At 61.3% G+C, this 15202-nt stretch overlaps 1 protein-coding gene across 1 annotated transcript in view; it reads left to right on the top strand.

Annotated features, from left to right (window-relative positions):
- Positions 1–12745, top strand: part of TBX5 (T-box transcription factor 5) — a 44788-nt gene extending 32043 nt beyond the window's left edge. Inside the window, exons 7-8 of the mRNA XM_056108000.1 lie at positions 3127–3353; positions 12168–12745. Of these exons, the coding sequence (XP_055963975.1) occupies positions 3127–3353; positions 12168–12745 (805 nt within the window). The remainder of the gene's footprint in view (positions 1–3126; positions 3354–12167) is intronic.
- The last annotated feature ends 2457 nt before the right edge of the window (positions 12746–15202 follow it).

Raw genomic sequence — 15202 nt, 5'->3', positions numbered from 1 at the left:
AGGCCCAGCGTCTCCGCCTCTTTCCATGACACAGCCGGAGCTGCGCAATCAGGATATAAAGCGAATTCCGTTCCTCGGGGCCTCCAGGGAGGGCCAGGGCGGCTGGGGATGGCCCCCCACAGGGGTCGGGGATGACCCCTCACCCCGCACCCCCCCACCACCACGGGAAGCTCAGTTGGGAGACTCCTGCGTGTCCCGAGAGCTCCGTGGCTTCCTGGAAACTTGGTAGATGCCCCGTGGCCCCGTACCGGTGACACTTGACCAAGGCAGGGGCAGCAGCGGAGCCGCCACACTCCCTGGACTCAGGGCAGGGGGGTGGGGTGGGGGACAGAGAGGCGTCTTGGGTGCCCCCCTCCAAGCTCGAGGGGTCTCAACGGTGGAGAGCTCTGTTTAGCCAGTGGGAGAGGAGAAATAGGGTCTAGGGGGTGAGGGTGTGGGCTGCGGAGTCTCTCTCCAGCCCTTGGGAACCTTGGCCTCCATTTGCCCCATCTGTGAAGTGGGCATGAGAGACAGGACGAAGCAGCGAAGGAGGCCCCTCTCAGCACACGGCTCCAGGGGAGCCTTCCGTCCAGGGAGCTGATTTCTGGGGTGCATCTCTGTGCCGTGAGGGAAGCTTTGACGCTAACAGCCTTGGGGGGAAGCAACAGCCGCCCCTTCCTTTCACTGACGTTCCTGCTCAGGAAATGACCTCGACTGGTGGGGGAACTCAGACTTCAACTCTCTAGTCAAGGGCCCAGAGGTTTGATCAGGGGCGAAGGCACCTGATCTGCACGTAGCCCACCCAGGGATTACCCAGGTCTGACCTCCAGCACCTCATGTTCCTGCCCCCCCCCCCCCCCAAGCATCCCTGGGATCAGCGCTGGAGGCCTGGGTAATCCCTGACCCCACGTGTCCAAGCGGCCCCATCCTCAGGCCCAATCGGCTGAAAGTTGAGTCGCTGGAGGGTCCCCTGAGCTTGACTTGGGAGACCCTCCCCCAATATACAATGTTAGAGTTCAGAGTCACTCGGTTCCTGGTCATGGCAAGCGCGACAACCAAGCAAGGGGTCACGGGTCCATGTGTGTCCAGGCAGGGCTCCTCTTCCCCTTTTGTCGTTGCTGCCGTGTCCAAGGGTGGTGGCACGTGTTCACCGTGATGCCTGCAGCCCCCCGGAGATCACGCTTGGCATGTGGGGCGGGGCCTGGGATCCAACTCACGGTCCCACGGCTGCCAGGCAGGTGACCCAGCCCCGAGCCCTCCCTGCACGCCCAGGGGGAGGTTCCCCATCTCTCAGGCCGCGTCACCGAGCCCGTTGGACCCTTCTGAGAACCAGAGGATTATAAACGCGTGTTCTGCAATGTGTCAGTTGCAAATCAGAGAGAGAACAGCAGGTGAGGTGCCTGTTTTGCATGTGGCCCACCTGGGTTTAGTCTCTCTCTTCTCTCTCTCTCTCTCTCTCTTTTGGCTTCTTTTTGGGAGTCACACCCGGCAATGCTCGGCTTAGTCCTGGAACTGCACTCAGGAATGACTCCTGGTGGTGCTTGCTCGGGGGACCTTATGGGATGCCGGGGATTGAACCTGGGTTGGCCGTGTGCAAGGCAAACGCCTTCCCTGTTGTACTATCGCTCCTGCCCCACCTCTCCTGCCGAGTTCAGTCTCTGGCATCCCCGTAGGCTGCCCTGAGCCCTGCCAGGAGTGATCCCTGAGCACAGAACCAGGAGTCAGCCCTGAGCACAGCTACGACCCCTCACCCCCAGCCTCTCATCAAACAAATACACATAGATTGCATACACAAACAAAACTATTGCAGTGATTTGCAGTTGGCACAGTAGGTTGCCAGAGGTGGTATGGACAAACGTGCTGGGCTCTGGGAGCAATCTAAGAGGGGCTGCGGCTCAGATTTTGGGGGGACGCTCAAGGCGTGCAACCCAGGGGGAGCATGAAGGGTTTCCGTCTGGCTGCCGCCTCCAGAGCAGAGGGAAACGCTGATGTTCTGTCGGGATCCATGAGCACGAAGAGACACTGTTCCTTTTTGTTTTCATATTTTAAAAAAAATATTTTATTTTAGTGAATCATTGTGAGATACAGTTACAGACTTACAGATTTTCATGATTGCTGGAGTGATAGCACAGTGGGTAGGGCATTTGGCTTGCACGCGGCCAACCCGGTCGGCCCAGATTCGATTCCTCCGCCCCTCTTGGAGAGCCCGGCAAACTACCAGGAGTATCTCGCTCGCACGGCAAAGCCTGGCAAGCTCCCCGTGGAGTATTCGATATGCCAAACACGTCTCACAATGGAGACGTTACTGGGCCCGCTCGAGCAAATCGATGAACAACAGGAGGACATTGCTACGGTGCAGTGCTACGTTTCAATCAAACAATGTTCAGGCACCCATCCGTCCACTCTCCACTCCCCACTCTCCACCCCCAATGTTCCCAGTGTCCCTCCCACCACCCCAACCCCTTCCCACCCCCTGCCTCAGTGGCAGACACATTCTCTCTCTCTCTCTCTCTCTCTCTCTCTCTCTCTCTCTCCTTTTGGGTGTTATGGTTTGCAATACAGGTACTAAGTGGCCATCATGTTTGGTCCATAGCCTACTTTCAGCACACATCTCCCATCCCGAGCGAGCCCCCCAAGCATCATTGACTTAGTGGTCCCTTCTCCATCCCAGCTGCCTTTTCCCCCAGCACATGAGATCAGCTTTCAAGCCACGGGGCCACCCTCCTGGCCCTTATCTCCACCATCGCAGGCTCGCAGTCTATAAAATCAGTACCCAAATATCCATGGCGTCCCTATACACAAAAAATAGGAGAGAGAAGAAAGTGATATAAAACAGGCAATGGCGTTCACAATCATGCGTCAGAAAATCAAGCACCTCGGAATCAACTTAACCAAGGAGGTAACGGACCTGTACAAAGAGACGCTGTTCTTCTCATCCTATTATTTCTTTTATGTTATAATCTTGCTTGTTTCAAGGTGGTGCCCAGGGGCATGTCAGGCAGATGGCATTTTTTATTTCTTTTTCTTTTTCTTCTTTTCCTCTCCGACATACCCAGCCGAGCTCAGGGCCGCGAGCTCGCTGGATACTCCTTGAGGCTCCCAGGGCGGGGAACTGATGGAGTGTCTCTCCCGTCTTCTCTCCTTCAGCAAAGAGTACCCAGTGGTCCCCAGGAGCACCGTGCGGCAGAAGGTGGCCCCCAACCACAGCCCCTTCAGCAGCGAGCCCCGGGCGCTGTCCACCTCCTCCAACCTGGGGTCCCAGTACCAGTGTGAGAACGGCGTGTCGGGCCCGTCCCAGGAGCTGCTGTCCCCGCCCAACCCCTACCCGCTGGCCCAGGAGCACGGCCCCCTCTACCACTGCACCAAGCGGAAAGGTGAGTGTGACGCCCACGAGGCTCTCCTCCGTCTGCACTTCCTTTCCTGGGGGTGGGGGGAGAGTGGGTGAGGAAGACACACAACCCTGCGTGTTTATGTTCGAATGTGAGCTGTACTGAAGCCCGCAGAGGCTGGAACGGCTGTGATTAGTTCCCAGGAGCATTTGGAACTGGGTCCTCAGCAGGATTCTGGATGCCGCAGGGAGGAAGCAGAGAGAAAGATGTGTGTCTGAGGGCTGCCCTCGGCAATCTCGGCCCAGTCCCTTCCATCCTGTCAGCCTCATTCCCCAAACAGGAGAAGCTCAGGGCCCAAGAGGGCTGGTGTCTGGCGGGCGTGGTGCGGAGTCAGGGGTGGCCGCCACTAGTCACTTCCCGGGGTGCGTTATCTTTAGGGGGTTGATGGGTCTTGCAGCCATAGGTAGATGCCGGGAAAATCCCGGTGCCTGGATCTTCTTGGCTTTTGGGGTCTCACCTGGGGATGCTCAGGGCGTCCTCCTGGCTCTGCACTCAAGAATCACTCCTGCCGGTACTCAAGGGACCCTACAGGGATGCTGGGGATCGAACCTGGGTTGGCCGTGTGCAAGGCAAATGCCCTCTCTGCTGGACTATGCCTCTGCCCCAGGTTCTTAGGACCTTCCTAAGAACCAGAAGCTGGGGTGGGAGTAGGGATTTGCCTCGCATGCAGTCAATCTGGGTTCAGTCCCCGACGCCACATAAGGCGTCCCGTCTGGAGTGATCCCTGGGCCCGAGAGCTGGCACAGCGGGGAGGGCATTTGCCTTGTGTGCAGCCGACCCGGGTTCCATCCCCAGCACTCTGTAGGGTCTGTCCTGAGCACTGCCCGGAGTGATCCCTGAGCACAGAGCCAGGAGTCAGCCCTGAGCACTGTTGGGGGTGGCCCAAACTCCCACCCTCTCTACGCCCTAAAACAAAAAAGCAAACGAACCAAAAAAAAAAAAAAAGACCCAAGGGTTGGATCGATAGCACAGCAGGTAGGGTATTTGCCTTGCATGCAGCTGACCCAGGTTCGATTCTCAGCATCCCATAGGGTCCCCCGAGCACTGCCAGGAATAATCCCTGTGCATCGCCGGATGTGACCCAAAAAACAAATTAGAAAAAAAAAAGACCCGGAAGTTAAAGCCTAAGCCAAACCCTTTTCTCCAGGGCTGGCCGTGGGCAGGAAGAAAGACGGGGAGCTCATCCTGGCGCTTGGACGTCTGTCACCCTATCAGTGGGGAGGGGCGACCCAGGAGCTGTCCTAGGTGTTGGCAGTTCTGTGACTGCAGGGAGGGGGTCCCAAATGTCCCTGCAAGCTCCTTGTATTACCCAGGCCTGGGCGGTACGACACCAGCCGGTCCCTGGTCCCACCCCAGCGTACCAACTGTCAGATGGGCTGGAGACAGATGCTCTCAGGGTTCCCCAAAGTCCCCACGCGGAGATTCTGCCCCATGTGGCGGGGGCTGGAGCAATAGCACAGTGGTAGGGCGTTTGCCTTGCAAGTGACCAGCCCGGCCAGGCCGGGTTCGATTCCTCCGCCTCTCTTGTAGAGCCCGGCAAGCTACCGAGAGTATCTCGCCCGCACGGCAAAGCTTGGCAAGCTCCCCGTGGCGTATTCGATATGCCAAACACAGTAACAACAAATCTCACAATGGAGACATGACTGGGCCCACTCGAGCAAGTCGACGACAGTGCAGTGCAGTGGCAAACCCTGATCATAGACCCCCAAAGCTTGCAGGAACCGTATCAGCAGGTGACATCATGAACCCCCTTGACAAATGGGGAAACTGAGGCTCCCGATGGCCCTCAGGCCTGAACCCCAGTCTGGTCTGTGGACTTTGCCAGAAGCCCAAGCCCCTCTCTCTCTACCTTTAGCTTCGCTCTCTGGTCTTATTGCCGCCGCCTCCTCCTCCTCCCGGGAGGGGCCGTGGATGTGGCCGGAGCATCACCAGGTTTGAGTTAAGGAGTCAGTCCTGGGGGGAAATTAATACCAGACCCTGAGCCGGGAGGAGGAAGGGGAAGAGCATCGGGTGCTTGTTTGGGCTGGATGTTTACAACAGCATCTTGAAAGGGGCCTTCGAAGGGGGCAGTGGGCAGCGGCGGTGGGCAGGCATGCGTTCGGAGCACCCCCGAGTGGTGACACTTGCCTGTGTGGGGCCTGGGAAGGATCTCTGCTCTTTAGCCCCCTGGTATTATTTTTCCTGCAAACCGGGGTGAGCACGGACCCTCCGACGGGGCTTCGGAAGTGACGTGGGGTGACCTGGGCACCTGTGAGTGTTGTCTGGTCCTGAGACGGGCTTGGTGGATGGGGCAGAGGGGACCCCAGGGACGCGTCAGCCGTGGAGCATAGCACTGGCCTGGGGGAGAGGCCTGACGTCCACCATGTGCTGCTCCCCCACGTCCATGGCCTGGGCCCCCAGGCCAGCAGGGTGTGCTCGGTGAGAAGGGTCAGAGTGGAGTGAGTTTGGGGGAACGGTGCTGGGCTGAGCTCTGGGGGGCTCAGGGAGGCGAAAGCGGGTGAAGAGAAAGCAGGAAGATGGGGTCCTGCCCCCCGCGGGGTGTGTGCAGACAGGAGGGGCGACCTGTGGCCCTCGAGGCAGCCGATGGGATGGGGAGGCCCTGGATGGACAGGGGCCAGTGCCCTGGAGGAAGGGCAATGAGGGTGACCCGGCTACGGCCGGGATGGTGGTGTCTAGCCAGGGCATGGGGGCAAGGACGCAGAAGTACAGGGGTGACCCAGAGCAGTTGAGGGTGAAGGGCCCCCCTATTTCCATGGATACAGAGCGAGGCTCAGAGAGGCTGAGTCACTAGTCCAAAGCAACCAGCAGATGAGCAGGCCCCAACCTCTCCCTCCCTGAGGCCTGGGTGCCAGGGCACAGGGAGCACCTTGCGAGGCCCCTCCACTCCGCAGCTCGGGACAGAAGCGCCCGTCGCCGCCCGCCATGGCTGTGGGGGAGGAGAGAAGCCAAGATTTCCTTCTAGCGTGGGATTCCCGGGGCGTGATAAGTGGGTGCGGGGCCCCCCGTCCCCCTTTATCTGACTTCCCGTCATTGTCGCCACCCTGAAGCGAGGTGGGGGGACGCAGAGGGGGGTCCAGGGTGGGCAGGGCTGGGCTGCGTGTGGACCAGCCGCCTTCTGCCCCCGAGCTCCGAGCAGAAACCCAGCAGGCCCTTTGTCCGGGTCCTCCTGGGGGCTGGGCTCCCTTTCGCCTGCAGCCGCAGCTGCCCCCTGGGACACCAGGGAACCCCCAATGCAGCTGTGGAGAAGGGGAAGCGGGAAGGGAGAGGGCGGGAAGGGCTGGGAGGAGCCTCACCCCCACTCGGGGTCAGGCCAAGTCCCAAGGCTGTGTGGCAGGACAGGCAAGCTGGCAGGCCCGAGAGTCCTGACACCTGGGTGGGGTGCAGGGAGGAGGGAGAGCAGGTCATAGGGAGTAGGGAGAGCAGGTTATAGGGAGGAGGGACAGCATGGCACAGGGAGGAGGGAGAGTAGGTGCATGGAGGAGGGAGAGCAGAGCAGAAGGAGGAGGGAGAGTGGGTGCAGGGAGGAGGGAGAGGAGGGAGAGCAGGTTATAGGGAGGAGGGAGAAGCAGGGCACAGGGAGGAGGGAGAGCAGCTGCAGGGAGGAGGGAGAGTGGGTGCAGGGAGGAGGGAGAGCAGGGCACAGGGAGGAGGGAGAGCAGGGCACAGGGAGGAGGGAGAGCAGGGCACAGGGAGGAGGGAGAGCAGGGCACAGGGAGGAGGGAGAGCGGGGCACAGGGAGGAGGGAGAGCGGGGCACAGGGAGGAGGGAGAGCAGGGCACCGGGAGGAGAAAGAGTGGGTACAGGGAGGAGGGAGAGCGGGTGCAGGGAGGAGGGAGAGCAGGGCACAGGGAGGAGGGAGAGCAGGGCACAGGGAGGAGGGAGAGCAGGGCACCGGGAGGAGAAAGAGTGGGTACAGGGAGGAGGGAGAGCGGGTGCAGGGAGGAGGGAGAGCGGGGTGCTGTCTGCTCCCAGGAACTCCATGCCCCTGGGGGAAACAGACCCCGAGCAAGGGCCCTTTGGTGGGTCCCCACCAGTGGACGAGTGGGGGAGGACGTGGGGGACTTTGGATCCTTTTCTTTTGGGGTCGGGGGTGGGGATTGGGGGGCTGCACCACGTGCTCAGTTCTCACAGCTGGCAGTGCTCAGCGGCCCACAGTTGACCCCAGGGGCTGAACCAGGGTCAGCGGTGCCAAGGCCTTAGCCCTGCACGCCTCACGCCCTGATGTGGCAGTCCCCAGGGTCTGTCCTGCGTGCCCATTCTCGACCTTCCCCGGGGTGGGGGGGGGGAGTGCTGCCGGCCAGCCCCTCCCTCCCTCCTGCCCCCATCCGTGGCGAGGCTGCCCCTTTCTCGGATTCTGTGGCCTCGAGGGGTTCTTGTGAAGTGGACCGCGGGGGTGGGCTGTGCTGGGGGCCGCCGCTGACTGCCTGCGCCCTGCTCCACAGTGTCTCCTTCGGGTCTTGGTCAGGAAGACCCCACCGCGGTTTCTCGCTGGGGCCTTGAGGGCACCCAGTGGACTCTGGGGGCTGTGTGGGCAGGACCACCTTGATGCCCCGGCCTGTGGGAGACAGTATGGAACTCGCCCTATTGGTCCCAGAAGGACGCAGGGAGGGACCAGAGAGACGCAGTGGGCGACCACTTGTCAGGGGACCCGCCCTGGCGTATGGTCCCCTCCCCTGTGCCCAGCGGGAGCTATCCCTGAGCACCCCACCCCCCAACTAAGAAAGAAATGCAAGGGAGAAGAACGTGTCCTGACTTCAAGCCCAGAATCAGTGTCTCTCGGGGTCCCCTGGGTGTGTGCAACGCTTAGCGCACCCTTGCTGGGCCCCTGTGGGTTCTTCCCCACCCCCTTACTCACCCCTCGACTGTGGGCGTGCACGGGGCAGGAGAGGGATCTCGGCCGCTGGGTAGTCGTCCTGCCCCCCAGATCGGGAAGACCCCTGCCCTCCCCCAGAGCTAAGCCCAAAGCAGCCTGAGGTCCAGGGGGCGTTTCTCGCCCGAGTGTGTCCGGGTGGCAGGAATGTGGTGGGCTCCGGGCTTGCTTTCATCAGCCCCGCGGCCTGCACTCGCCCCTGCGCTCAGCACCACATCTTTGGGGCATGAAACGCTGGAATGTGCGATTTTACGATTTTCCCAAATGTGCTCGGGCCTTTTCCTATTATTCTTCCTTATTTCATTCTAACAAATCTGGAAAGAGATCAGAAACCCGGGAAGGGGTCGTTTGCTTTGTGTGGGCGTGTGTGCGTGTGTGCGTGTGTGTGTGTGTGTGTGTGTGTGTGTGTGTGTGTTGGGGTGTGTGCGCTGTTTTCTTTTTTTTTCTCTTGCCAAGGGTGCCCCACAGCTGTACTTTCTATTATTGAAAAAGGGGAAACGCCCTCTTGGAATTGGAAACCCCGAAGGTTACAATTCTAGCAACAGTGGAAACATTTGGGTTTATGGATTTGGGGGTGCAGGGCGGAGAAGGGGGGGAGGTGAGGAGCAGAGAAATGGCTGGTAGCTGTGTCATGAAGATGAAGAAAGGGGGGGAAAAAGAGGGAAAAGAGAGAGAAACAATTCCGGAGCGAGTGAAGAATGTGGCCCTAGGCTCGTGTGTCAGTGCTCAGCCATCTGGCGGGGCCAGGCACCTGGAGTGTGGCTGGGTTTCTTCCGTTGCTTGTTTGGGGGCTGGAGTTGGGTGTCAGATGGGACACAGATGGATGGACAAATGTGTTCTTGAGAGGCGGGCCTGTTCCTCGCTAGCGAGCTCGTCTGGGAGGGCTTGGGGAGTTCTTTTGTTTGTTCTAGCAACTGCCCAGGCACTGTTAGGGGCCACTCGGGGTATACCCAGCTATGCCTGAGGGACGAGGTGGGGCCAGGGATCGAACCCAGGCCCCGAGCACTGTCTCTGAGCCCTCCTGGGTCCCCGGGGGTGGGCACAGTGCACAGACCTGTCTCTCAGAGGCTCTCTCAGGGAACCCCCGGCCACCTCACAAGCCTGCCTGGCTGATGTTTCCCAAGCCGGGATTTGGGGGGGGGTGTCAAGTGAGGCTCCCCACCTCAGACTGCCCCCTAATCCCACAGCGACCGCGTAGGGGACCCCTTCGTCTCCAGCTCCCGTGTGGCCCCTGTGCCACTCCCCCCGTCCTGCGTGGCTGGTGGCCCCGTAAGCTCACCCTCGAGTGGCGTTTTCTTAGAAGGCGCTTGAGCAGAGGAGAGCAGGTTCCCGGCGGGGCCGCCATCTGGGGGGCTTCCTGGGGACCCAGGGCGACTCCCCATCCCACAGATATGCACGTGAGGCTCGCTGCTGTGTCTGAGCTGCCCCTCAGCAGGAGTGTGTGTGAGGCCCCACAGGGCTGTCCAGGGAGGCCTCTGCTGCTGGCCGGGGCTGTCGGACTGGGCGCTGGCCGCTGGGCTGGCATCAGTGGGCTGGAGAACGGTGAGTGAATGACTCAGATAATAATCACGAAACATCAGGGGGCTGGAGCAATAGCACAGCGGGTAGGGCGTTTGCCTTGCACGCAGCCGTCGAAGGTTCGATTCCCGGCATCCCATATGGTCCCTCGATCACCGCCAGGAGTAATTCCTGAGTGCAGAGCCAGAAGGAACCCCTGAGCATTGCCGGGCGTGACCCAAAAAGGAAAAAAAAATCACGAAACATCAGAAATGTCTGGAGGTTTCTTCTTGGTTGGGGGGGGGGCATGTTGGAGTGCTGGGGGCTGCTCCCAGCTCAGTGCTCAGGGACAGGCGTCCACCCAGGGTGTCCTGTGCTCAGCCCTTGAGCCCCCCGGCGGTGCTCTGTCTTGTGGCATTTTGGGAGTGCCACGTGTGCTTCCCTCCCCCAGATGAGGGGCCTGGGGCTCCCCCCGACACAGCTGCTCTGCCCACAGCTGTACCCCAGGGCTGGGCAGAGGCGGGGGTGTGTCCACAGGCTGAGAGTGTGATGCCAGTGTGGGCGGCGAGTCAGGCCCCATGCCTGAGCCAGTCTTGGTGCCCACAGCCCTGGCAGCCCGTCTCTGCCTCCGGGAGGCGGGAGGGAGGACAGCCGGGGAGCACCAGGCTGGAACTGTGTTTGGGGCTACCTGCCCCTCTCTCCCTCCTCCTTCCCCCACTGTTGAGGGGTGCAGCCCTTGGGAGCCAAGGTTTCCTCGTGGGGTCTCCTGGCCCGGGACTGACACTTCCTTTGGTCCTGGTTTCGGTTCAACCCATGCCCAGGGGCACAGACTCGGGGGTCGCTCGGTGCTGGGGGGGCGGTCCTGAATGTCCCCCTGTGCTCTGGCCCCAGACTTAGCTCACCCAGATTGAGTCCCAGGAGAGGGAGGAGGAGGAGGAGGAGGAGGAAGAGGAGGAGGAGGAGGAGGAGGAGGAGGAGGAGGAGGACGGTCACGCTCCAGGTTTGGGAGGAGGGATATTAAGATTCCAGCGAAGGGGCCCGAGTGATAGCACAGCAGGGAGGGTGTTTGCCTTGCATGACCTGGGTTCAATCCCCGGCATCCCATATAGTCCCTCAAGCACTGCCAGGAGCAATTCCTGAGTGCAGAGCCAGGAGTAACCCCTGAGCATCACCGGGTGTGACCCAAAAAGAAAAAAAAATTCCAGTGAAGGACGGGGTCTGGGTGGAGGCTGATTGAAGCCACTGTGGTGGGAATTCCCCAGCGCTGCTCCCTGGGGCACCCCCGAGATGGGTGTGTGTGGGAGGTGCTGGGGGCATCCCAGGCGGGGGGGCTCTGCTCAGCACAGCTCGAGCCCTGGGTCCGGCCACACCCGCCCTGTCTCCGGGGTGCTACCCTGGGGCCAGCTGCAGCCCCCGTTTTCTTGCCTCTAACAGGGGCAGAGAGTGGGAGCAAGCAGCCTCCCAGGCGGGGCTGACGAGGGCACAGGTGACGTGCTAGAACCGGATGCGGCGGGCAGTTCTCCTGGGCACGAGGATGATGCTTCTACGTGGCTGTGGCAGTCTGAGGGCCTTACACTGCAGTTTCCCCCCACCCCCCCCCACCCTGTGGCCCCCTTCACGGAGGGAAGAGAACTGAGCCTCTGGTCCTTTGTTTTTTTTAATTAATTGATTTATTTTTATTAGTGAGACACCATGAGGTACAGTTGTAGACTTACAAATTTTTGTGCTTGGGTTTCAGTTATACAGTGATCAAGTACCCATCCCTCCACCAGCGCCCATTTCCCACCACCATGGGTCCCAGCATCCCTCCCACCCCCTGTCCATCCCCCCATCCCACCCTGCCTCTGTGGCAGGGCATTCCCCCTTGTTCTCTCTCTCTTCTTTCGGGTACTGTGTTTTGCAAGAGAGGCCTTGAGTGGCAATCATGTTTGGTCTATAGACTACTTTCAGCATGCTTCTCCCACCTGGGAGGATCATCCCAACACCCTTTATTTGGTGCTCCCTTCTCTATCTGAGCTGCCTTTTCCCCTAGCACATGTGGCTGGCTGTTTTTGTTTTCTTACTTTTTGGCTTTTTGGGTCACACCCGGCCATGCTCAGGGGATACTCCTGGCTCTGCACTCAGGAATTCCTCCTGGCGGTGCTTGGGAGACCCTACGGGGTGCCCGGAATCGAACCCTCCCTTGGAAACAAACACCCTCCCCGCTGTGCTATCATCAGTCCGGCCCCAGCACCGGTTCTCTGGGTGAGCACCCGCACCCGCCTCCCCGGCAGGAACATGCTAGAACCCCACACCTTCCTCCTTCCCAGACACAGCGGTGCCTCTTCCCGGGGCGTGCCAGGGTCCCCGGCTGCACCCCTCCGCGCAGAGCCCCGTCCGTCCTCCACGCGCCTCGGGGCTCACGCTGTGTCCCGCCCTCCCCATCCCCGCAGATGACGAGTGTCCCCCCGGTGCCGACCACCCCTACAAGAAGCCCTACCTGGAGACGCCGCCCGGCGAGGAGGAGCCCTTCTACCGGGCCAGCTACGCCCCGCCGCAGGGCCTGGGCGCCGCGTACCGGACAGAGCAGGGCCAGCGGCAGGCCTGCATGTACGCCAGCGCCGCGCCGGCCGGCGAGCCCAGCCTGGAGGACATCAGCTGCAACACGTGGCCGGCCGTGCCGTCCTACAGCAGCTGCCCCGTGGCCGCCGTGCCGCCGCCCGTGGACCGGCTCCCCTACCAGCACTTCTCCGCCCACTTCTCCTCGGGGCCGCTGGTGCCCCGGCTGGCGGGCATGGCCAACCACGGCTCCCCGCAGCTGGCCGAGGGCATGTTCCCGCACCAGAGCCCCGTGCCGCACCCGCCCGTGGCCCCCCGGCCGTGCGGGCCGCAGACGGGCGTGCAGTCCCCGGGCGGGCTGCAGCCCTCCGAGTTCCTCTACCCGCACGGCGTGCCTCGGACCCTCTCGCCGCACCAGTACCACGCTGTGCACGGGGTGGGCATGGTGCCCGAGTGGGGGGAGAACAGCTAAAGGGGAGCCGCCCCCCGCCCACAGACCTTCGGGGGCGCTGGGGAGAGCCAGAGGGCAGGGGAGGGGGCACAGGAGCAGAGAGACCCCCCAGTCCTGCCACCCCCACCCCCCACCCCGGCCCCCGCCCACGTGTCTGTGACACTTCCCCGGCCGCTGATCTAATCAGTCGCTTGAAACCACGATTCGAAAAATGTGACTTTGAGGTGGCGTCTCAAAACTGAACCCCACGAACACGCTCCGGAGCTGAAGCCTGGCCCCCCTCTGCCCCCCACCTGCCCCCGTCCCAGCCCCGTGTCCCCCAGCCCGCCACTAAGCCCCCGACAGCCCTACATCAGCTCGGCAAAAATGACTCGCCAGGGGCCAGGTTCCAGCCTCCAGCCCGCCCTGGCCCTTCCCCGTCCGTCGTTCGGTGTCTTGGCTGACGTTGTTATATAATAAATGATAATATATTTTTTCTTTTCCATCTTTTCCCCATCCCGAAGGGACCCAGTCCCTCCCTCGGGCCAGGGAGGCGGGGGAAGGACAGAGGCAAGTCTGTGGCCACCGTGTGCTGGTGTGGTGTCACCCCCCCACCTCCCCACCCCCCAAAGCCCAATTTGCTGGTTCTACCTCGGCCCCCGCGGTCTTGGGACAGAGTGTCCGCGGCCGTCTGATTCCGGGCTCCTGCAGGATAACCCGGACTCCGTCTGGTCTGTGATCTGCGCCCTCCCATCTTCCCAGCCCCGGGTCTGTCCAGCCGACGGCCACGGAAACATGCCCTATGGCCTCCCCAGCGGAAGGCTGGCTTTGAAAACTTAAAAAGCCCTAGTGGACATGCACGGCCGGTGATAAGCCAGGAGCAAGCTCTGTGCTGACAAGAGTCCGGCAAACGCCAAAATAAATATTCTTCCTGATAAAACACAAAGGGAAGCCTGAACGGCCCCACCACCCGGCCCTGAGCCCGTGTGCAGGCCCCGCCCGCCCGAGGTCTCGCTCTTCCTCCGCCGCCGACGCCAACCGACGCCGCCACCACCGAGGTCTCACACACGCGTCCAACGGTGGATCATTGAAAGCAGAAAACAGAATTGAAAAAAAAAAAAAAACCAGTGTAAGTAAGACGTTGCTGCAGGGTTCTTCAGATGTAATATTTTCCTGGTACTATTTATTTATAAATAGGAGTTCTAATTAAGTAATAACGTGAAAGGGACCCAGCCAACGGGCTGGCCAAGAGCGTTTAATTTTATTGATCAGCGGAAACCCAGTGTGAGTGTTGTTCTCTCTTCGCCTCTCGAATGTGCTTTGCTTTCTTGAAATAAAAACAAGACGAACCTTTTTTTTTCCCCCTCTCTTTGCAACAACGCCTCCTTCTCCAGAAAGGCGCAGGGCGCTGTTGAGGCCCATGGGCCAGGCCTGCGTCTTCGTGCCCGGGGGAGGCAGGACTCAGTACTCGTCTGTTTGTGCCAGTTAATGCCTAATAAATACCATGTGCTGAAGAAGGTCCGAGGGGGCTGCGGCCCCCTTTCTCCCTGTTCTTTTTCCAGACTTCAGAGACGGGGGGGACAAGGGGACGGGAAGGAAGTTGCTTTGTCCCTGAGTCTTCTAGGGTCCCCTGGGAACTCGGGGTCGGGAAGGAAGTTGCTTTGTCCCTGAGTCTTCTAGGCTCCCCTGGGAACTTGGGGTCACACCGCCAGTGCTGGGGGGGTGGCGTGTTGGTGCCAGGGATAAAACCCAGCCAGGATTTGCACGGGGACACTGCCAGCCGGCGCCCCCGGCCCCAGCCCAGAGGTGGGAGAAGCCCCTTCTCTCAATCTGGCCAGCACGGCGCCCTTCAGCTCAGGGGTGGGGTCTCTCCCAGGATGGGGGGGCCTGCAGGCATGAGGAACGGTGGGGTGGAGGTGCGGTCGTACCCCCAGGACGGTGCCCACCAGTATGTCCTAGTGGGTCAGCAAGTTCCCAGGGGTGCGCCAGAAGGGTCCAGACTGGGGTTCTCATCAGGTGACCCCTCTGTCCCCTGGGGGAGGCTGGACCCCTCCTGGCCTAGCTCTGATTTCAGACACAGTGGAGGGGGTGGGGCTGGCTCTGCATCCCGCAGATCTCTCAGGGACCCCCAGGTCCCCCTCGCATACATGGACAGTCCACTTTCCCCTGGAGGAGAATCGCCTCCGCATCGTCTTGGCCCGGTGTCTCCCTTTGTCCACGAGCCTGGCATCGGCCAGGCCTGCCCACACCCACGCTGGAGTATCTCTCTCGGGTTGTGGGCACAGGTGCCCCATAAACAGCCGCCCGCAGTGCCCCTCCCGCCAGGTTCCACAGGCCTCGGTGGTTCCCCGCGGAGGGTTTGGCTCCGGGGACAGTGGGGCCTGGGCCTGGCGGACAAGAGGGGGGTCAGGAGGAAGGACAGCTGCTGCCTTCTTGGCCCTCTGGGGACGCCACGGGGAGGCCGGGTGCAGGGGCCCCCGGAGAGCCGGCCACACCAGC

This window comes from Sorex fumeus, unplaced genomic scaffold (genome assembly GCF_029834395.1).
Source record: "Sorex fumeus unplaced genomic scaffold, SorFum_2.1 ptg000189l, whole genome shotgun sequence".
In the NCBI taxonomy this organism is placed as follows: Eukaryota; Metazoa; Chordata; class Mammalia; order Eulipotyphla; family Soricidae; genus Sorex; species Sorex fumeus.
The sequence above is the reverse complement of the archived record's forward strand: the minus strand, read 5'-3'. Positions and strand labels throughout refer to the sequence as shown.